This window comes from Glycine max, chromosome 20, assembly GCF_000004515.6.
Source record: "Glycine max cultivar Williams 82 chromosome 20, Glycine_max_v4.0, whole genome shotgun sequence".
NCBI lineage: Eukaryota > Viridiplantae > Streptophyta > Magnoliopsida > Fabales > Fabaceae > Glycine > Glycine max.
Genome location: NC_038256.2, coordinates 35,302,843 through 35,322,839, shown reverse-complemented (window position 1 = coordinate 35,322,839; position 19,997 = coordinate 35,302,843). Strand labels below are relative to the sequence as shown.

General features: G+C 33.0%; 2 protein-coding genes and 1 pseudogene across 2 annotated transcripts; 1 reads left to right on the top strand and 2 right to left on the bottom strand.

Annotated features, from left to right (window-relative positions):
* The first annotated feature begins 1,246 nt into the window (after window positions 1–1,246).
* Window positions 1,247–3,011, top strand: LOC100305928 (uncharacterized). Its single transcript, NM_001248142.2, has 2 exons — window positions 1,247–1,456; window positions 2,564–3,011. The coding sequence occupies exons 1-2, from the start codon at window positions 1,363–1,365 to the stop codon at window positions 2,851–2,853; spliced, it is 384 nt and encodes a 127-aa protein (NP_001235071.1). The 5' UTR covers window positions 1,247–1,362; the 3' UTR covers window positions 2,854–3,011.
* Window positions 3,012–3,607: 596 nt separating this feature from the next.
* LOC121174356 (ribonuclease H2 subunit A-like) lies at window positions 3,608–6,783 on the bottom strand (annotated as a pseudogene).
* Window positions 6,784–12,311: 5,528 nt separating this feature from the next.
* On the bottom strand, window positions 12,312–14,413 carry LOC100807364 (uncharacterized). Its single transcript, XM_003555834.5, has 3 exons — window positions 13,481–14,413; window positions 13,154–13,308; window positions 12,312–12,910 (listed from the first exon to the last, which is right to left on the bottom strand). Exons 1-3 carry the CDS (start codon window positions 14,061–14,063, stop codon window positions 12,656–12,658), a joined length of 993 nt encoding a protein of 330 aa, XP_003555882.1. The 5' UTR covers window positions 14,064–14,413; the 3' UTR covers window positions 12,312–12,655.
* Window positions 14,414–19,997: the final 5,584 nt, after the last annotated feature.

Sequence of the window (19,997 nt, the reverse complement as noted above, 5' to 3'; positions counted from 1 at the left end):
TAAAGCTATTGAAAATAAGTCGTAACCAATTAGTCTCGTACAGCTATCAAAATCACATAATCTGATGCTATCCTCTTCGACCTTGATTTGAATTCAGTCTTCTCACATCACATGTTTCTTATTCATAAAATCTACACTTTGTTCGACGGCTGTTCTTTATTGAAGTCGTATGTATTGTTCAGCATGAATGCGACATATCGCGTGATTTCATACATCTCGTGTCTGAAAGAAGATCTACTGTTACAGCTAAATGCAGCTCAGCTAAACATGCATTTCACGTGAAAACAGTTCTGGGATTAAATATAATACAGCTGTGCCACACAGTTATTCTGTCATCAATCATAGTAGTTATTTTAACGGTGAAATTCATTGGACTTGGATAGATTTATTAATTATAATTTTTATGTGAATTTCATCGTGACATACTTATTTTGTTCAACTTTACTATAAATTTAAATGACTTTTTTTCCCCTCTAATAATGCAATCTTTCAAGTGAGTTACATTGCTTATCATTTTTCAACAAATCAACTTTACACAATCACGTTTTGGTTAAGCATTCCTAACATAGTCAATGGGTATCTTATATATAACTGCCACCTCATCGCTCTCTGATGATAACCAGAAGCGGAATTGGTGCCTTAATTGTAAAAGTAAGATAGGCAACCTGGTTAGAGTTGCTATAAGCAAAAATAATAATACTAATAATAAAGCATACTCTTATTCTAGTCGTTCAAATGTTAGTGTTAGTTACTTTAATCTTTAACTCTAAAATATCTTTATTCTAGTCCTTAACTTAACAAAAAAAATTCTTTTAATTTTTTACTTTAATTTTTATTTGTCATTTTTTTAAAAAAACACTTAAAAGTTAATAAAAAACGAGTGATTATTTCTCTAAATTAAATATTAAACATAAACGAATTATCTGAATTTTTATTTTTCTAAAACAAAAATAATAATTTTCACTTTATAAGAGCTAACCTGATCATAAAAAATAATATGCTTTACTGTTATGAGTTTATGTGGCACACGAAACCATGGTCCATGGTGGTTAAACTTTCTAATCACTCGTTTGATGACAAACTAATTGCCAAGAGATTCGTCATTTAATATTTGGACCACTCACTATATTTTGTTATATATTAAAAACTTTACAGTAAGGCCACTTTCCGCTGAAGATAAGGCCAAACTTTGTTTTGTTAAATATTATTCTTAAAATCATTCTAACCTGCAACCAGCTCCAGCCGCACAATCCATTCATTCAGTGAGCGAGAAAGTGAGAAGATGCTGGCACCAATTTTCATTTTCATATAAAAGAAGAATCATCATCTGTATAGATTACTAGTTATTTACTAAACAGACAAATGGGTTTCAGAGTATTAGGAGTTTCTCTTCTTATCTTCATCTATCTCATTAATCTTGCTCCTGCATATCCTCTTCAAAACAAATTGTTTTCAGGTACAATCCTAACTTCTCTCTTTTAAATAACAAAACAAATGTCCTAAGTTCTAAGTCAATTTTTATCTTGCCAATCCCTTCCCCTCTAGGCTCTAGTATTTTTTGTGTTCTTTTTATTTTTCTTCACTACAGAAACAGATATGAAGTCATCTATTATTGCTTATAGTTACAGCCCTTTACTACATTTGTTGGTACCTGTTGAGTGTGTGCTAGCTTGCTAATAGGTATCATGTTCATTAAGTGTAGGATAAATAACAAAGACAGTAGGATATCATATCAAGATTGAGGAAAATGAGCAAAATGATAATATAAGCCGCACATGCATAAGCTTATTGCAGGGTAATTAAGCCAAGTTTCTAACTCTCGAACTGCCGAGTAACCCTCGTTTCCGGTGCTAAGCACTTTCTATTCTGTATCAGGATTCAGGAGTCTCTGATGTTTTAGTATAGTACTATTACAACTCTATTACGCGCCTTTTTTTTCCTTAACCATGCCTTGCCATCTTTTCATGATTCGCATAAGTGTGAAGATTGAATTTTTGCATAGATTATTACCTTTCCAATGTTCCTTGTCTCCACTATTAGAAAAATCCCAGATGCTATAACTACTTTTTGCTCAAATTCCTTTGCAAGACAAGGCATATGAACTTTACTACAGGTAGATTGGGATAAAAAAACGCTTTTGAAGATGTCTTACCAGTTACCATTGGTCGTTGTCTTTCAATGTTAGTGGTCTATCGGGGTATCCGTTACCAAATTATGGACTCATCTTCGAAAACGTGTGTACTTTTGTATAGTCTACAAATCTTTAACAAGTGAAAGTGTATAGAATTATGGCATTTATTTGCCTTCAGCAGCCTGTGAGGCATTCCTAAGTGAAGAGGTCCACTTTGCAGTCAATACTTCAACGTAAGCTGGAAATATAGTTATTGTTATAGCACTAGTATTTATCAGTGGGATGTGTGTACAAGTCTTCGTAATAAATAACCAAGGCCCTTTTTCTTTTTTTTGCAATTTTCATTTGGGCTGAGTTTGTAAGCAATACTAGGGGAATTAACCTTGTTAGTTTCTTTCTTAAGCATGTAGTAAGACAATTTTTTTTAAATAGAATTTGTGCAGAATAGCAAGTACGAAGATAAGGGAATATATGAAAGTAAGATAGAAGGAGGTGCTGGTCATGGAGGCAGTTCACATGGAAATGGAAATTCAAGATCACCTGAAACACGAGGAGGAGGTGCAGCAGTTATACCCGTTTATGCAGCAGGTGCTGCAAACAAAAATCACCAACATCAGACCCGTCATGGTGCTGCAAACTGCAACCTTAATAAAATCAGATTTTCCAACATGCTTATGATCATCTTGGTCTATCCTCTCATACTGTCATTTTTGTTGATGTAGAAAGCACAAAAAATCAGTTCATTGTATATTATGTAACAACTGTTACAGGTTCTTTCGAGGAAAGTGGTGTGGTCTAGTGATTTTTTTTTTTAGTTTAAATCTACGACACAATTTGCAGAATGTACCATGTTGATGAATAAAACTTGATATGAATTGCGAGGAATATGTTCAAGACTGACAATATCGAATTAGGCACATAGAAAGCCCATAAACTTTAGAGAATCTGTACCAAAAGAGAAAAGTTTACAGGTTCAATGTGGGCAGAAGGTGCTGAGTTGACTCGTTTATATACCTAACTGCAATTGCAAGCTTGAAATGTATAAATAGCATAGGTAACTATAGAGAATCTCCCTTGAATGTCCCTCCACTTGAAAAATTGATACGTGACGAATACAAATTCTCTTTCAAATGTTACATTTTCTTTCTTAATTATTTTTTTTTTTGCCAAGTACTATTCTTTGATTGGAGTGAAAGAAGAGAAGTGAGTTGATTTTAATAAAACGACGAATGCATGAATAAAACTGAAAACAAAGTTTTGCTCCTAGCACATTCAAAATATATTATCATTTTCTGTAATCATAAGCAGTGTTTGCAAGTTGAGTCTAACCATTTTATACGGAGAACACAACTCATTGTTTATCATATAGCTTTGAGTAAGAGGAACACATGTGATTTTGGTAACAATCATTCAAACCAAAAATGTATTTAATTGCAATCACTGTTTTCACTTGCTTGAAACCTCCAGATTTTAAGACTAAAGAGCCAGTAAATGACGTGTGCAGGACTGTTGGGGAGAACTGGTATCCCGCTCCCCAGCTTCAGATCCAAACCTGGAAACACTCGGTAATTCAACTACTCCATTCAGACATCCAAGAATTTGTCTGGGTGAGCTGAGTTGAGGACATTTACATCATATACATGGAAATAATTTTTTAAGAAGATGGCTTAAATTTCAACTTAATAGATATTAAGTATATTAATTAAATTGACACAGTACCTAGTACACATCTTGCTAGACTGAGTACCATCCAAGAAAGTGTATATACAGAAAATGTTATACAAGGATGAAATTCGAATAATATATAGTTCCACATAAGTGAGGTGCTCAAGTTTCCGAGCCTGAAAAAACCTACAGCGTCCTTTACCACTTGATTCTATTTCTTCACTTCTCTTGGATGTGGTGAAACCCACATTGCTTAATCGATTCTTATTGTTGCTGCCACCACCATCTTCATCCAAATTGTCAGACTCCCTGTAAACAATTCCAAGTGTTAATGAAGACTGATAAGCACAAACCACTCTTACAATAACCTTGGAACATAAAAACAGATAGAAAAGGGAAAGGTGACTTGGCCCATATCCAGGGTGGGTGGCCGTGCAAGTTATTCCAATTTCATCCAAATCGTATACATGATGTGTGCCAAGAAACCAACTTTTTCAAAAGATTAATCCATCTTATGTCAGAGTGAAGCCAGGAGGGTTTGCTTTCAACATGGTTTACCAAGGGTCAGGAGTTAACACCCACTTCATAATTAAATTAAAGCACAAGGTATAAAGGACCGGAGCATTGTTCATGCTTCAAGCTCAAAGCTTGTGTGAGTAGTTGGTGTTAAAAATATCAAACCTTTAAGCCCTTAAAACTCAAAAATAGTCTTCTGAGTTAAGAAAGAAATTTAAAGAAAATGATAATCAGATATAGTTTGTAAGTTGAACCCAATACCTGACCTAGGTTGCAATATTTAACCATACTCTAAGTTTTATGAACATATAATCACATTGTAATAAATACATCACATCATACCAAGTTAATACTGATTTGAAAGTTTTCAGTCTCGTATATCCCCTTTTCCTTCCTCTACCTAAAACCCCATAATTTCAACAGAGAACATGGCAAAGAATTGATATGATGAATGCATTAACATATATCAAGTAGAACAAACTTGGGAATCATGTGCTCTACAACAGTCACAGATTTCCCCAAGAGCTTAAGAAAACAAGCTTACCATAACACTTCTGCAGCATCTTTTGCAGGTTCCCCAACTAAATCGGACCAATGTTGGAAATCCAAAGATATGATGTTTTGTGATCCTCTAGCCAAGACTTGGTTTGGGGATCTACACAAATGAGAACATAACCAGATTTATTTTATGTACAATGTTAATTGGAATAGACATGGCATGAGATAGAATCACATGTCTTACCTCCAGGATATCCAGATCAAAAATTCCTCTGCATGTTTTCAGCAGTCTCATCAAGCACCCAGTATAGGACTTTATACCACTAGTAATTTCGTAAGGGAGAGACAGGTACCTTTGCAACTATGCTTGCACCACTGACAATGGGGTAAAGGCTATCAGCCTTCTTTGCAACCACAAATTTGATAGATGGAGAACTATTAGACAGCTTCATTTCATATTTCCCTGCATCTCCAACTGTATCAATATAAACCGGCAAGGAACAAATTATGCACTTCTTGCCTCAGTAATTGAATTATCATCTGCTTACTACTTAGTATCACACCCCATATACTTAAAAACAACAAGGTTTAACAAGCTCTCTTTTGGTACTCAATTCCACTTAATGTTCAAGGGAAGAAATTAAGCACACTGTTCCCAAACATCTTCTACAAAGACACACTTTGGTAGAGAGGTGAGATAAACTAAATTTTTTTAGTACATGTTCATACTTTTTTTATTTTGTTTTCCAAACATCTTCTAGATGTTTGTCTGGTTTGAATTTGATCAACACCAATTTATGCTCCTTAAGACCCTTTGTCTTTGTCTTCATTAAAGACTACAAAATATATCAATCGTTACAATGAGGATTATGAGTTCATACCTCTGGATGAAAGCAATTTGGTGTGGTATAGGCACTGATTCCACCAGACATTTGCACATCTAGACAGAAAAATAGTGATCAAATCTAAAATTATGAATTACAAAATTACAAGAGACAGATAATTACGAAATATCTAGAAACTGAATAGAGAGAGAGAACGGTAATAATAGAAGATAGAAAAGTGAAGAGAGAAAAGAGACGAAGAAGTAGCAAAAGCAGAGTTTAGCTGACATTTTTTGCAAGAAAGCAATAATGATCTCAGCTTGCAGTTTTGAACGTGAATGAAGTTGAAAAATAGACCCAACGTTATCGTTATGTAAACAGCGGGAAGATTTGAGTGTTAAATTTGAGCGTAATTATAGTTTACTGTTCTGACATAACCAAGATGATGGTAGTTTCAAACCAACTTATTATCTTAGTTTGGCACTCGTTAGAGCAACTTTAGAGATCGATCTTAAATTGAGATCTTAGATCATTTTTTGGAGGCTCTCAAAGCATCACATAGGATTGAGGATACATTAAGATCTCTCTCATCCTTTTCTTTAGTGATAAATCTTATTTTAGGATCTTAGATAATTTTTTTAGATCTTACATGCACCATACTTTTAAATATTTTATTTAAATATTTATTAAATTAAATATAATTAATTAGGTAATTAAATTTAATGAAATATGAAAGAAATTTTTTTATAAATATCAAGAAATAGAAAAATGAGCATAAATTTAATTTTTATTTATGACTAAATGTTAAACAAATGAAAAATACATAAATTTGATAATAAAAAAATGCAACACATTAATATCAAAGAAAACTCAAATTTGATTATTGTTGCGACTATAACGTTCCCAAATATGCTATACCAAGTTTGCTTGAAATTGTTGATGAATTCCTCTTGTATGGATAACACATCTTGTTTGCAAGTATGTAGCAAAGTCAAGAGGAGCACCACGAGATCCTTCAACATTTGTAATGTCATTATCTATGTGATCATAATCAACATTGACATTACCATTGAATGTATCTCGCATGTCTTCGACATTCATGTTATGCAATATAATGCATGCCAACATTATATCTTTCATTGTATCCATGTTCCAGGCACACAATGAACCACATATAATTGTGAATCAAAATTTGAGCATATCAAATGTTTGTTTCGCATCCTTTCTCGTTACTTCTTGACATTTTACAAATAATTTTCTTCTTTGACCTTGTGGCATTGGTATGGTCTTCACAAATATGGTCCAATCAAGATAAATATCATCTGTAAGATATTACCTCATATTATATGGAGTTTCATTAATTGTAAATTGTACTAGAGGAATTCGACCTTGCAAAATGTCATTAAACACATGTGATTGGTTTACCACATTAATGTCATTTTTTGGACCATTGTTTGAACTTGCAACTCCAAAAAATGCATGTCAAATCCACAAGTCTTGTGAAACGACGACTTCAAGTATTATTGTGGGTTTGCGATGATCACTTCTACGATATTGGCTCTACCATGCAACGGGACAATTTTTCCACTCTCAAGGCATGTAATCAATAGAATCTAACATACCTAGAAACCCTCATACATCTCCAATTTGTAATAGGTGATTGATGTCATTGTTGTTAGGTCTTCTCAAGTACTCTTGTCCAAATATCTCATTGGCATCCCTTACAAATGTTTGTAAGCATTGAGTTGTAGTGCATTCGCCAATTCTAATGTACTCATCCACACAATTAGTAGGTGATTCGTATGTCAGTATACAAATAGTTGCAGTGCACTTCTGCAATGACAAAAGACCCATTCTACCAACAACATTAGGTCTCATTTGGAATTACTCATCGTGATTACTAAGAGCATCAGGTCTCATTTTGGGTCAAAGGAGACATGTTGTAAATTTGTAAAAATTTATATAACTTTGTTGATCAAATTGATTTGGATCCATTTGAGAAAAAAAAATTAACTGAGATTGAATTTGGAAAAAAGAGATTGACAAATGAAAAATGAAAATGAAGATTTGGTGTACAAATTTTTACCGTTTGAACCAACTTATAGTGTACAAAATTTTCGACCGTTACTGTACATTTTTTTCCCTCTGTGGCCTCCCTTTCCCCTCTTCTTCTTCTTTCTTCCTCCCTCCCCTCTATGGCCTCCCCTTCCCCTCCCCTCCGCGGCCTCCCCCTTCTTCCTCCTTCCCCCTACGCGACCTCCAGGTAAGTCCATTTTTTTTTTGTTCTTTGCCTTTTCTCTTGGTTTTTTTTTTCTTCAATGACCTTCTTCTTCCTGCGAGTTTCTGTATTGAGGTTTAAAAAAAAAATCAGGTATGTTAAAGATCTTCAGGATTCTTGTACAAGAACTCATTCTTCACCTTGAAGATCTCTACTACCATTTTATTGCAAGATCCACACAAGATCATATCTTAAGCTCAAGCTGTGACACTAAAGTTACTCTTAAAGCATATGATGATTCCACTGATAGGGATGGAAAAGTGAGTTTGGACCCGATAGTTTGGTGGGTTGGTTTGTCATCATATTTTAATAAAATAATATGATTCATGTTATTCTATTCTATAATTATTGCTCACTACTTCAGCTTTTAGGATTCAAAAATTAGAAACTTAAAACCTAAAGTCAATTATCATCTCAATTCCTCTTCACAATTGTCTCTTCCTGTCTCTTCACTAATTTTCCAAAAATTAGTGAACCTGACTTCTAAATCTATAATCCTTTGATTGCACCGCTACTCGTACTATAAAAAGGATCATAATTCCAAAAAAACATAAGAATGTTTCAATAATAATAATAATAATAATATATACCATTAATAAATGAAATATGATATTTTGACTTACTCATTTCTTTTTCATTTTGCCCCTAAAACCTTTTTAAATTTCTTTTTTTATCCCTACAACTACTCTTTTTAACCAACTCACCTTTTTTTTTTCAAAAAATTTAAAAAGACATGGAGTGTCTTTTCCCATTAATAAAGATAATAACTACTATTTGATTTACATATTTTCTTAGACCATTTTGTCCTCTAACTAATTCTAAAAATTACCTTTAAACCGTTATGAGACAAAAATGATTGCTCAAATGTAACAATTATTTATATCTTTTAATTATTTTAATTTTTAATTTTTAATCTAATTAAAAAAAATTGGTAGTTGAGGCCCGTAATCTCTGATCCCAACTAATAATAAGGGGCAAAAGTAGTTCATGCCAACAAAGGCATCCGCCTATCCTAAAAAATCAAAATCGTGCCTTTGGGTAAAAAGTTTTAACTTAGAAAAGTAATTTATTAGAGAATTTAAATTTTTTTAATCTAAAATTCATTGTTTAAATTTTTTTATGAAGAAATTAAATTTTTGGAATTTTAAACAACTAAAAATGTAGAATTTTAATGTCCTCCTCGATAGAAGAACCTTCCAAAATTTGTATTTCAACCATATCTTCTATTTGAAAACACATGAACCATATCTTTTCTCCTCTTTGCATTCATTTTCTTTTACCCTCACAATTTTAATTTTTTTATCCAAACACAAAATTTTAAAAATAAAAAAATTTCAATTGAAGTATTTGAAATTCTTAAAATTTAAAATTTCTCAGAATTTTAAATTCTCTCATCCAAACAAACTCTATATTTTCGCCTAAGAAATAAAATTGTCCCCTTCCTAATATTCATCTATATAAAGAAGCACGATGGTGCTCTTTGCACAAATTTTGTTGAAGTCATTTTTTATGCATTTTTCATGGTTATTTTATCTGGGGACCTTCTTGTTACACACGTAGAATAAAACCGTGAGTTTTGCTAAAATAATCTACAGAAAATAAAAAAATTTAAGGTCAAAACTCACATTTCAATAAGCACAAAATACGATTTTATCATGCTTTGATCTCGAATTATTTTTCCATGGAGGAGAGTAAAAAAAGGATCAACTATATATCCCATCAAACATTGAGATCCTAGTTGTCCTTTAGCCGTCCTCATTTACATTTCTAGCTGATATACACAAATTTTCAATTTCATTTTGCATTTACCTCATGTGCTCATCTAGCGCCTGATAGACATTTCCAAATTAACGAACTAATTTATTGGTCTTCAAATGCATCGCCTCTTACTGTAAAGGGATTATAATTATGTACAAAATATTATTTATCATGTTTTGATCTCCAAGTACTTATCTATGGATGATAGCCAAAAAAAGGATCGACTATCCCATCAAACATGAGGATTCTGGTTGTCATTAAGTAGTCCTCATTGACATTTCTTGTTATTTGCAAATTTTCTGTATCATTTTGCATTTATCTAGCGTTTGATGAGACATCTCCAAATCAAAGAACCTGGCTTCTGGATCCATTAACTTTTGAATGCAACACTACTCTTGTTGTAAATGCTTATAATTACATACAAAATATGATTTATTATGATTTGATCTCGAATTACTTTTTCATGGAGCAGAGTCAATTCACTAGCAGCAACATGCAAAAGGATAGAGCCGTAAAAATGGATCGTAACCCATGGATCAACCCAACCCACCATGAGTTTGGTAGGATTTGGCTAAAAAAAAAAAAAACTATTTCTAATAACATGAAAAAAAATAGTTTAGTCTACTTACGGTTCGACCTAACAAAATGAGTTACCCACTTACTATAAGATGCTCATGTTGTTTTGGAATTTACAGATATGGACATGCATGATTCAAATTTTTACATTACGTCCTCATTTTGAATTCTCTAGGTTTGGACAAATTGGGGAAAATCTAAAGAAATTGGGACTGGACTTGTATGGAATTTTCAGATCCAGATAAAAGAAAAAATGAAAATTTTATTTTGAAAGGAAAAATGAAATTCATATTTTGAATGGGTCAATTTGTTTAGTCCATCAACTCATGGTAGGTTATATCGAACTAATATTTTTAAGACTCATCAAGATGTAAATTGAGTTTAATTGACTCACTAATTAAATCAACTAAAGTGAGTCATGTCTAACATGACATGTTTTGATTGGTTAAGTGTGAGAAAGGAAAGTGAAAAGTGTGAAAAATAATAAAAATATGAAAAGTGAAATTATTTGATTGGAGTGAAAGATGGATTTCACAAAATAGTAATTAATTGCAAGAATGAGATGAAAGTGGTGTGAGAGATTCAATACCGAGTAACAACGGTGCCTATGCTGCTAGTCACTTTGCCTTTCAGCGCACGCCATTGCCTGTCAACGTTTTCTTTTCTTTTGCCTCATGTTTTCTTACATAATAATAATAATATAATTACACTAAAAAATAATATTAATAAAAATGTATTTTATTTAATATTAAATTCTTTTTCTTTCTTTTATTATCTATCAAATTACTTCACTCGTCTAAATAGGATAATAGAACATAAACACTCCTACCTTATTTAACACCTTAAGAGAGAAGATAAAAAAAATTAATATGATAAATGATATGATTTAATATGAGAGACACAGAGAGAAAACAAAATTCTCAAATATGTGTATATTATATTTAAATGTCCATATATAATTTTTATTCATTCAAATATTTTATCTCTTTTTCACTCCAACCAAACAATTATTTTCTATTCTATTTCACTTCTTTTCACTCATAGTAACTAAACACAAGTTTTATCTCGGCCCAATCTCATGACACTGCACTGAGTACCATGACCCAAATTTTCATTTATGTACCATTTTCCCACTTTCCTTGCTTGAACCCAAAAATGGATGATTTTAAACCTTGAAACAGAAGTAAGAAAACAAAATGACATAAGTTACAACGGCAAAAGAATTGCAAAATATTACATAAATACTTATTGATAAGTTCATCATTCGGGCAAAGGTAACAATCAAATTTTAAGAGTTTACAAATAATTGGAGTGTTTGGTAGTACTGAAAGTTGAAGCGGTGGTTAGTGGTCAGAATAGTGCTAGTGTTAGTGAACTTTTCCGGTGATAGCATTGTGTGATTTTAATAAAGATGAGTGCAGTGAAGGTAACAATAATGAGGTCATGATAGAAGAGGTAGATGATAATTGTTAATAATGGCAGTGAGGTTGTTAAGATAGGGGGAGTGGAGTGTAGACACAGGTAGTTATGCTAACAATAACAGGAAAATTGTGAAGGATGAGAAAAGTGGGGTGATGGGGATGGAGATAATGGAATTTGGTAGAGTCGTATTGGCAATGTTACGGGTTGAAATAGGTGGCAGAATGACAATGGTTATGATGTTATGGGTGACAAAATAATGTACAATATTTATTATAGTAAGATAATATTATTCTGGCTACAAATATGATAGATCTATTTTCAAATGATTAGCTGCCGAATATATCCCACATACGCTCCATGAGTATGCCAAGCCATAATCTATTATACTCGATCTGTCATATATTTGAAGTTTTACCTCAATTATTTGTATTTGTAAGGTTCTGAACAATGGATTAAAAAAAAAAGACTTAATTTTAACGCAGTAAGGAAGCAGGCTTTGCAATCTGATACCTTAACAAGAGGGGAGGGAATTTTGGAAGGGATACCACGTGAGCTATCAACTAATGGACAAACAAGAACTTGGCTAAATAATTTCAAGAAACTGTGGAGTGTGGAGTTACCAATCAAAACAGGCAAACTGGCATACTTAACTTACTTTTGAATATATTTGGATGTACATTAATTAGGAACATGTTCATGACAACGTTATCCAAACTATCACGAGGAAAAGGAAAAAGAAAAACTAAACGCCCTGCTTTTCCAAATCCTATCCATGCTTTCTGCTTCCTTAATCAAAAGACCAGGCAGACACATGTTCAACAAGAATGTCCCAGATCACAAAAGCAGAACTATGAAGAAACCCTACACATATGCTTTAGAAGAACTGGCACAAAAAAAAAAAAAAAAAACAATTTTACATCTATTGACAAAGCAAGCCTGACAGTTCATCCATGTGCGCACTATGATTGAACCCATTAACTAGATCTCTCACTTAACTATCTTCTGGAGCATAGATTCCATTTTTTCTTTGTCCCTACACTTGCTGATCAAGTCCAAGTACTTCATAGCATCATGAGGAGGGAGACCTTCAAGAAGAAACTTCAACAACCGACCATGTGTTCCTTGCATCACATCAAAACACTGCTCAAGTGCACTCACTTCTTGCTCTTTGCTCAACTCCAACGCCTCCATTAGCGGAAGTAACTCCACCTCCTCTTCTGCAAAATGCTGTTTGCATTGCCCCTAAAAACAAATTAACAACAAAATCACGCTCCTAATATAGAAAAACACACACATCCAGATCTCAAAAAGACATAAAAAAAAAAAAAATCACTTCTGAAATCTGTTTCCAAATACACTAATAGTTTTAGCATCCACGTCTCAGGCTTGATTTCTTATTTCTCAAAAGATTTCCAAACATGCTAGCAATCGGATAGAAACTATAAAAATCTCAATTTGTTAATTATTTCTGGGAGCTGAACATACCTGCAATGATTTGAGCCGAGAAGAAAGGCTGTACAAAGCCTCATGGTAATCAGGGCTGCCAGAGTCCAAAACCCCAACAGATTTTATGACTTCTTTTATGCCATTCATGAGAGGTAGGTCCCTAGCATGTTCCTCTTTTGCAGCTTTAGCAAGCCCTGCATTTTTATTTTCCAAAAACAATTAACATAGTATAACACAAATATTCATTCACAGCATTGCTTCAAAGGCAAGTAAAATTCCACATGGCCTGGCCTACTACTAAACCATACCAAAATATGTGACATCAAATTTATCTTATAATAAAAAAAATTCTAAAAATTATCTTACCTCGATCGGCCTTATCAAAAAGAGGGAAGAGAATGGTTTCTTCCATCTGCGCGTGTTCCATCATGAGCTCAAGCAGCTCGGAGTAGCTCCGGCCGAATTTTCTAATCTCCATCCTGGGAGTCCCCACGGAAGGATCAACGATCTTCTTTCCGCCACGTGTCGTCAGATCCTCCGCCCACTTAACCATTCTCTCCACGTGCCACAGCATGCTCGTGTGGTGCACCCGCGTCAAGCTCGCCAGCAACGGCGTCGTTTCATCGTCCCTCCCACTCCCGCTCCCAAGCGAGGGCCCAGGGAAGCGCGCGTCGATGAACCGCAGGAGCGTCTCGCGTGAACCCGAAACAACCTCCGACCCCACCTGAAGCGTAACCGCACCACCCTCCGGTTCGGACCCTCCCACGCGCACCGTTTCCGTTTCCACGAAGTCCAACGAAACGGACTTGTGGAGAAGCGCGAAACGGATGTAGGCGGCGAGAATGCTCTTGGGCGAGCCGTGCAAGCGGACGGTGGGATACACTTTGGCCCCGTCGCGTGGAACAATCTCCGCCGTTAATTTCTCCGACTTCCCCAAACAGTTCCCCATTATGCTGATGGTTTGGTTTAGGTGTGGTTGGGGATTAGATTAAGATACTGGTAGTAGTGAATACAATTGGGAAGGGTGATGCTTAAACGAACTGAAAACGACACCGTAATTTGGATTATAGCGTCACCGACCGTGGCCCGTGGGTATATTGGGTTTAGAGTTGCAGATAGGTGGGAGTGAATGACAAGGGTTTGGTGGGTTGGCTTGCAGGTGAAGCCATGGATGGATACTGTTACGCTGTTTTATGCTTAGTTTCGAAGAAACAAAGCAAAATCCACTACTCCCTTTTTCTTTTCTGCACTGCACAGAAAATTTTGGCTATCTTTTAATAATATTATCAACTAACATCAACTGATTGGTAATGGATTCAATTTTTTTTAAATAAGGATTTGATTTGAGTTTTATAAATAAATAAAAAACATATATATTTTAAAAAGGAGATTTCATTAAGATAAATTTTTCAACCGAGGAATTACAAAAGTTAGTTGATTCGTATGGTACTAATATTATCAGATGCAATCTCAATCCACGTTTTACTGATAATTAATGCAAATAATATTGGGGAGCAAGAAGATCCATTGATATTAGTAATGTTATTTTAAGGACAATTTCTAATAATCTTATTTTGTTCTATTCTATTATTCGTGAGTGTGGAATCATCCATGTTCAGGATCGTTCAGTCACTGTTCTCAGCACGTGCTAAGGTTATTCGGCTTAGTTGATCCACGAGAGATACGTGATATTGTAAACTACTGTACTATGTGTACGTGTTATATGAGAAAATAAAAAGGAAACAGAGTCAAATAAATTAATGCAAATACTACTATTGGTCAATACCAAAATTTGCATTCATTAAATACTTTTCTGTTATGAAAATTTACTAATAGGTGTCTTTGAAATCTTGATTTAAGAATTAAGAATATGATTTTTTTTTGGTAAAGAATATTATAACTGCATAATAAAGTTAGTCAATCTTTGTCAAAAAAAAAAAGTTAGTTAATCTGAATTTTTTTTAAAATGTTTTCGTATTTATTAATTTCTTAATCAAGCCTTCCTTTTTTTTATTACCTTTATTGCTTTACTTTTCTTAAATGAAAAATATTTTTATATAATTAAAATAAAATAAATTTTTAATTTTCTTTAATTTTAAAAATATTTATAAGTCGTGTATTTTTTTTTTAAAAAAATCTAAAATAGCAAAAGATAAAAACAATGGATTTGCTGCTAAAATATTTCCTCGAAGTAACCGCCACACTGCTTGTTGTTTTGTAGTGCTTGGCCGTCGGGCTAACATTTAAGGAGTCAACTTTTGTTTTACCGTACTATTTATTTATATAAAACTACGGATAATTAATCTTTTATTCTTTTATATATAATCAAAATCGCTACTGTCTAAATACATTGATCAGTTAAAAGAATCCCCTAAGATTAGTTATAGTCACTATTATGCACTAAAAAAATTAAAAGAAAGAAAGGCAAGTGTGGATAATAAAATACACCTACATCCTTTTTACATTTTTTTTATTAACAGCGACAAATAAATAATCCAATCAATATGCAAGCGAAAACGTACACTTGTTAAATTTGTTTTCAGATTAGTAGTCATAATGATTTTGTAAAATTTTACATGCCATCGATGCTACGTAATACATACACCGCAATAATAATATACAGAATGAGGCAGCAGAGGAACAAGTAACTCAAATAAGGACTTGTTTGTTTGAATAGTGAAACGGAATTATGCATTTTTATGTACTAAATCACAGTTCAAAATAAATTCTTTCAAAAGGGAAAAGAATCGCTATACCAATGTAAAAAAGGGCAGTTAAAAGAGTTAGAATCAGAGTTTTTATACACTGTATTGTGATACTTGGCATATGTATGGATAAATATCCTATGATGACTGTGGAATCATTATTTGATAATTGATATATGTATTTCATTGGGTACTTTAATGTAGTTGAGATAGTATAATGGTTGAATACGTTATAGTATTTTATTGTATTTATATTATAAAATATAACTAAAGTTAATTTATGCGAGAGAGAATGAGTCAACTAGCCGTTGGGTATGAGTTGATGATACAATATGATTGATATTAACAGCACATGTGCCACTAGCCATGTGACTATGTGAATGATATAAAAGACCATATGTAAGTTTTCCTGAATGAGTGGTGGATGATAATGTCGTAATTGTGGACCATGTTTAGGTTATTGTTGGGCAGTACTTAGGAAGAGCAAGAGATTATACGTGTGGCCTTCCCCATTGGTCCCACTCATTCCAATTTCCAAATATGTTGGCCCTCCTAACACTTATTGGAAATTCGAAGAAGGTTATTTCCTCTTGTGCCATATCGGGTGTTTGTGGAAGAGGAAAGAAAAAGTTTTTGTCAATGACAGGGTAACTAAGAATATTCACTTATCAAAGAAGTGGTACGGTACGGGCCATGTCCACCTGTATATTATGAGCTGTTTCAACTTTCAAGGACCCATTAATATTTACTTGTTGCTTAGAAATTGAATCTATGATTTCTAATTTTTGGTGGTTGAAGAAATATGAGGAATAAAAAGTTCACTGGATTTCGTTGAAGATGTTGTATAAGATTTTAGAAGCATTTGACTCTACTTATTTTTTGGGCTTGGAGGATTAGTATCCTCAAAGGATTCATATCCTCAAAGGATTCATATGCATGATATATAGGCAATGGGAAAAAGAAAAAATAAGATTTTTGCTGATAAGTGGCTGCCCTAACTCTAAGATCCGAATTTGAAGGTCGATCTGGTCTTTGAACGGATATCAAATCACATTAACCCACATGCTATAAGATGGATTTCCTTATTGATGAAGATCTATATGCGTTGAAAATATATTGATTCATTTTTTTTATACTTAATGAAGCCGCCCAAACCAAAAGCCTATTATTTGGCTTATCACTCGTTTAACAAACAATTTAGGGAGTTACTGTTCTCACCCTAGTGTGTAAATCATTATCCTACATAAAGGAGAAATACAATTAATAATTATTTTTGATAAAAATTAGAACAAAATAATCAAAACGTTGTATTAAATTACCTCACAAGTGTAGTTTGCACCATGCACATAATCCGATAGTTGTCTAGCAAACTCGGAGGATAAGGTTGTCGTCCGAAGTGAATGGTACAATACAGGGTTACATGGTGCTTTTCCTTCTTCTGGTGGAGTCACATATGGATGTGAATGCTTGAAATGTCAATCCAGGTAGTCGGAAATGCAAGCTCATGGAGCCTCAAGTGACACAACCTCACCCAAAAGGCATTTCATGTTGCTATTACCACGTCTTTATAACATCCCAAAATTAATACAATAATTATTTAGATAAATATATTTAAATATATCTTTTAGTAGAAGAAAATATAAATTAAATTATTTTAATATATTATATTGTTAATTTTATTTTGAAAATATGTTAATATAATAAATATATTAGATTGGTTAAAGATAATAAAAAAAAAGATCAAGAAAGGTTGGTTAAACAAGTCTCAAAATATAAGAGTATTGGAGTCATGCAATAATTCTTCATTTATGCTTACACCACTAAAGGCGATCGAAGCATCAAATTCCCATCAAAATAATAATTTTGTGTGGAAGGAAAATAGAAGGAACCATCACGGTATTAGAACATAATTACTATCACAAAAATCCATTTAATATCATACCCAATATATTTAAGGTTTCAAATATAATCCAACCATATTTTTGTGAATACCGATAAATTTCAATCCCTTTATATCAAAAGCACAAACAAAATTATACATTCTCAAAACAATTATACCGTGGAAGTTTTAAGAGTACATTTTACTTACCTCTTGAAAACCTTCTTAAGCTTTTAGATTAAATGTTACGGCATATCCTATAGTCACATGACGTTCCCTTCCTATGTGTTCCTATTTTTTCAACTGTTTTTATCTCACTTTATACTTTGTTTCTAAGTTTCTCTCCAATTGATGTCCCTTAATTCTTCTAATCTCTATTTATACTAATTTATAACAATTTAATTATATACTATTGATTGCATCATATCTTATCTTATTTATCTTAAATATAAATATAATATAAATCTAATATCTTATCTTAATTTATTTATCTTATATATAAATATAAGATAAACTAATATGTGTTAGACTAAAATATCAAACATGTGATGTTACAAACTACAAAACAAAACACAAGGCATTAACAAATACGAAAAAACAAAATCAAAATATACCTCTAGCCATTGCTATGAAAGAATTGTCTTGTTTTGGTTCTTTCAAGCTCTCACTCACTATCTGTAGACAGTGTATCAAACGAAAATGAAAGATATGAGCTCAGGGACCAAATACGTGTGTTATACATAGGCATTCTACCATCAAGAATGCATTTAGTAGACATTACCACTCATTAGTAGTCATATATTTGGCTTTTCAACTCCAAAACTGATGGAGCAATTGATATTCCAAAACGTACACCAAAAAATTATTACATTCTCTCACTTGATCTAAACGTTTTGACTCATTGATTAAAATAAGTCAATGCTCAATCTTCTTAAGAAATGAACATAAGAATCATAGCGATAGTTCCTCTTATAACGAGTAATATCATCCATGTATTACAACATGCTCAATTTCCCAAGTAGTATACTTAAGGTGATAATAAAACTTAATGAATAAACTCAATGTTTATTCTTTGTTCAAAATATAATTTTTCTCAAATAAATGAATGTGCACCTAAATATGAGAAAATATCACAATATAAAAGTTTCAACTCTAACATGTATGTATACAATCATAAAGTGGAACCAAGTCTCGTTCTCTCTACATGATCCTTTAATTTAAACGGTGGCATACCCTTAGTCAAAGGATCAACGATTATCAACTCAATGCTTATACGTTCAATGACCACTTTCTTGTCTTTTACTCTTTCTCTAATGGCTAAGTACTTAATGTTAATGTGTTTACTTCAACTTCCACTTTTGTTATTCTTATCCATAAAGACAGCAACTGAGTTATCACTAAAAATTCTCAAAGGTCTTGAAATAGTATCAACTATCTTCAGCCCAAAAATAAAACTATTAAGTCATATACCATGTGATGTAACCTCAAAGAAAGAGACAAACTCAACTTCCATGGTAGAAGTAGCAGTCAAAGTGTGCTTAACACTTCTCCGCAAAATAACTCCACTAGCCATCAAGAAAATATACACAGATGTTGATTTGTGAGAATCAACACAACCAGCAAAGTCTGAGTTTGAATAATCAATCACATTTATATTGTTTGTCTGTTTATACATAAACATGTAATCTTTGGTCCTTTGAAGGTATCTCGTCACTTTCTTTGCAGCTCTCCAATGGCCAATACTTTGATTACTCTGATATCTTCCTAACATTCCATTAGAGCATACATGAGGCTTCCAACAACTGAAGCATAATGAATGTTTTTCATTTGTACCCTCTCAAAATTCTTTAGGCATTGGTTCAAATTTAACCTATCACTCTTCACAATGGGAGCGACACTTGGTGAACAATCTTTCATCCAAAATCTCTCTAAAATTCTGTTAATATAAGTTTCCTGTGATAGACCTAAAATACCTTGAGGTCTGTCTTTATGAATCTTAATGCCAATGACATAATATGCATCACTCATATCCTTCATGTCAAAATTCTTAGAGAGAAATTGTTTCACATCATGTAGCAAACCCCTACAAGTAAAATATCATCTACATATAAAACAAAAAAACATATTTTACTCCTACTAACCTTGTGGTATATGCATTGATCCATAGGATTTTCATCAAAACCAAATGGAGAAATTATCCCTTGAAACTTAAGGTACCACTGACGGGAGGCTTGTTTTAAATCATATATAGATTTATTAAGCTTGTAAAGCAAATGCTCACCACTGCTAGAGGAGAAAC

Coding starts and splice junctions, on each gene's coding strand:
- LOC100305928 (NM_001248142.2), top strand. CDS start 1,363: ATGGGTTTCAGAGTATTAGGAGTTTCTCTTCTTATCTTCATCTATCTC. Junction 1,457..2,563: donor TCAAAACAAATTGTTTTCAG/GTACAATCCTAA, acceptor TTTTTTAAATAG/AATTTGTGCAGAATAGCAAG.
- LOC100807364 (XM_003555834.5), bottom strand. CDS start 14,063: ATGGGGAACTGTTTGGGGAAGTCGGAGAAATTAACGGCGGAGATTGTT. Junction 13,309..13,480: donor TTTTGATAAGGCCGATCGAG/GTAAGATAATTT, acceptor ATAAAAATGCAG/GGCTTGCTAAAGCTGCAAAA. Junction 12,911..13,153: donor CTCGGCTCAAATCATTGCAG/GTATGTTCAGCT, acceptor ATTTGTTTTTAG/GGGCAATGCAAACAGCATTT.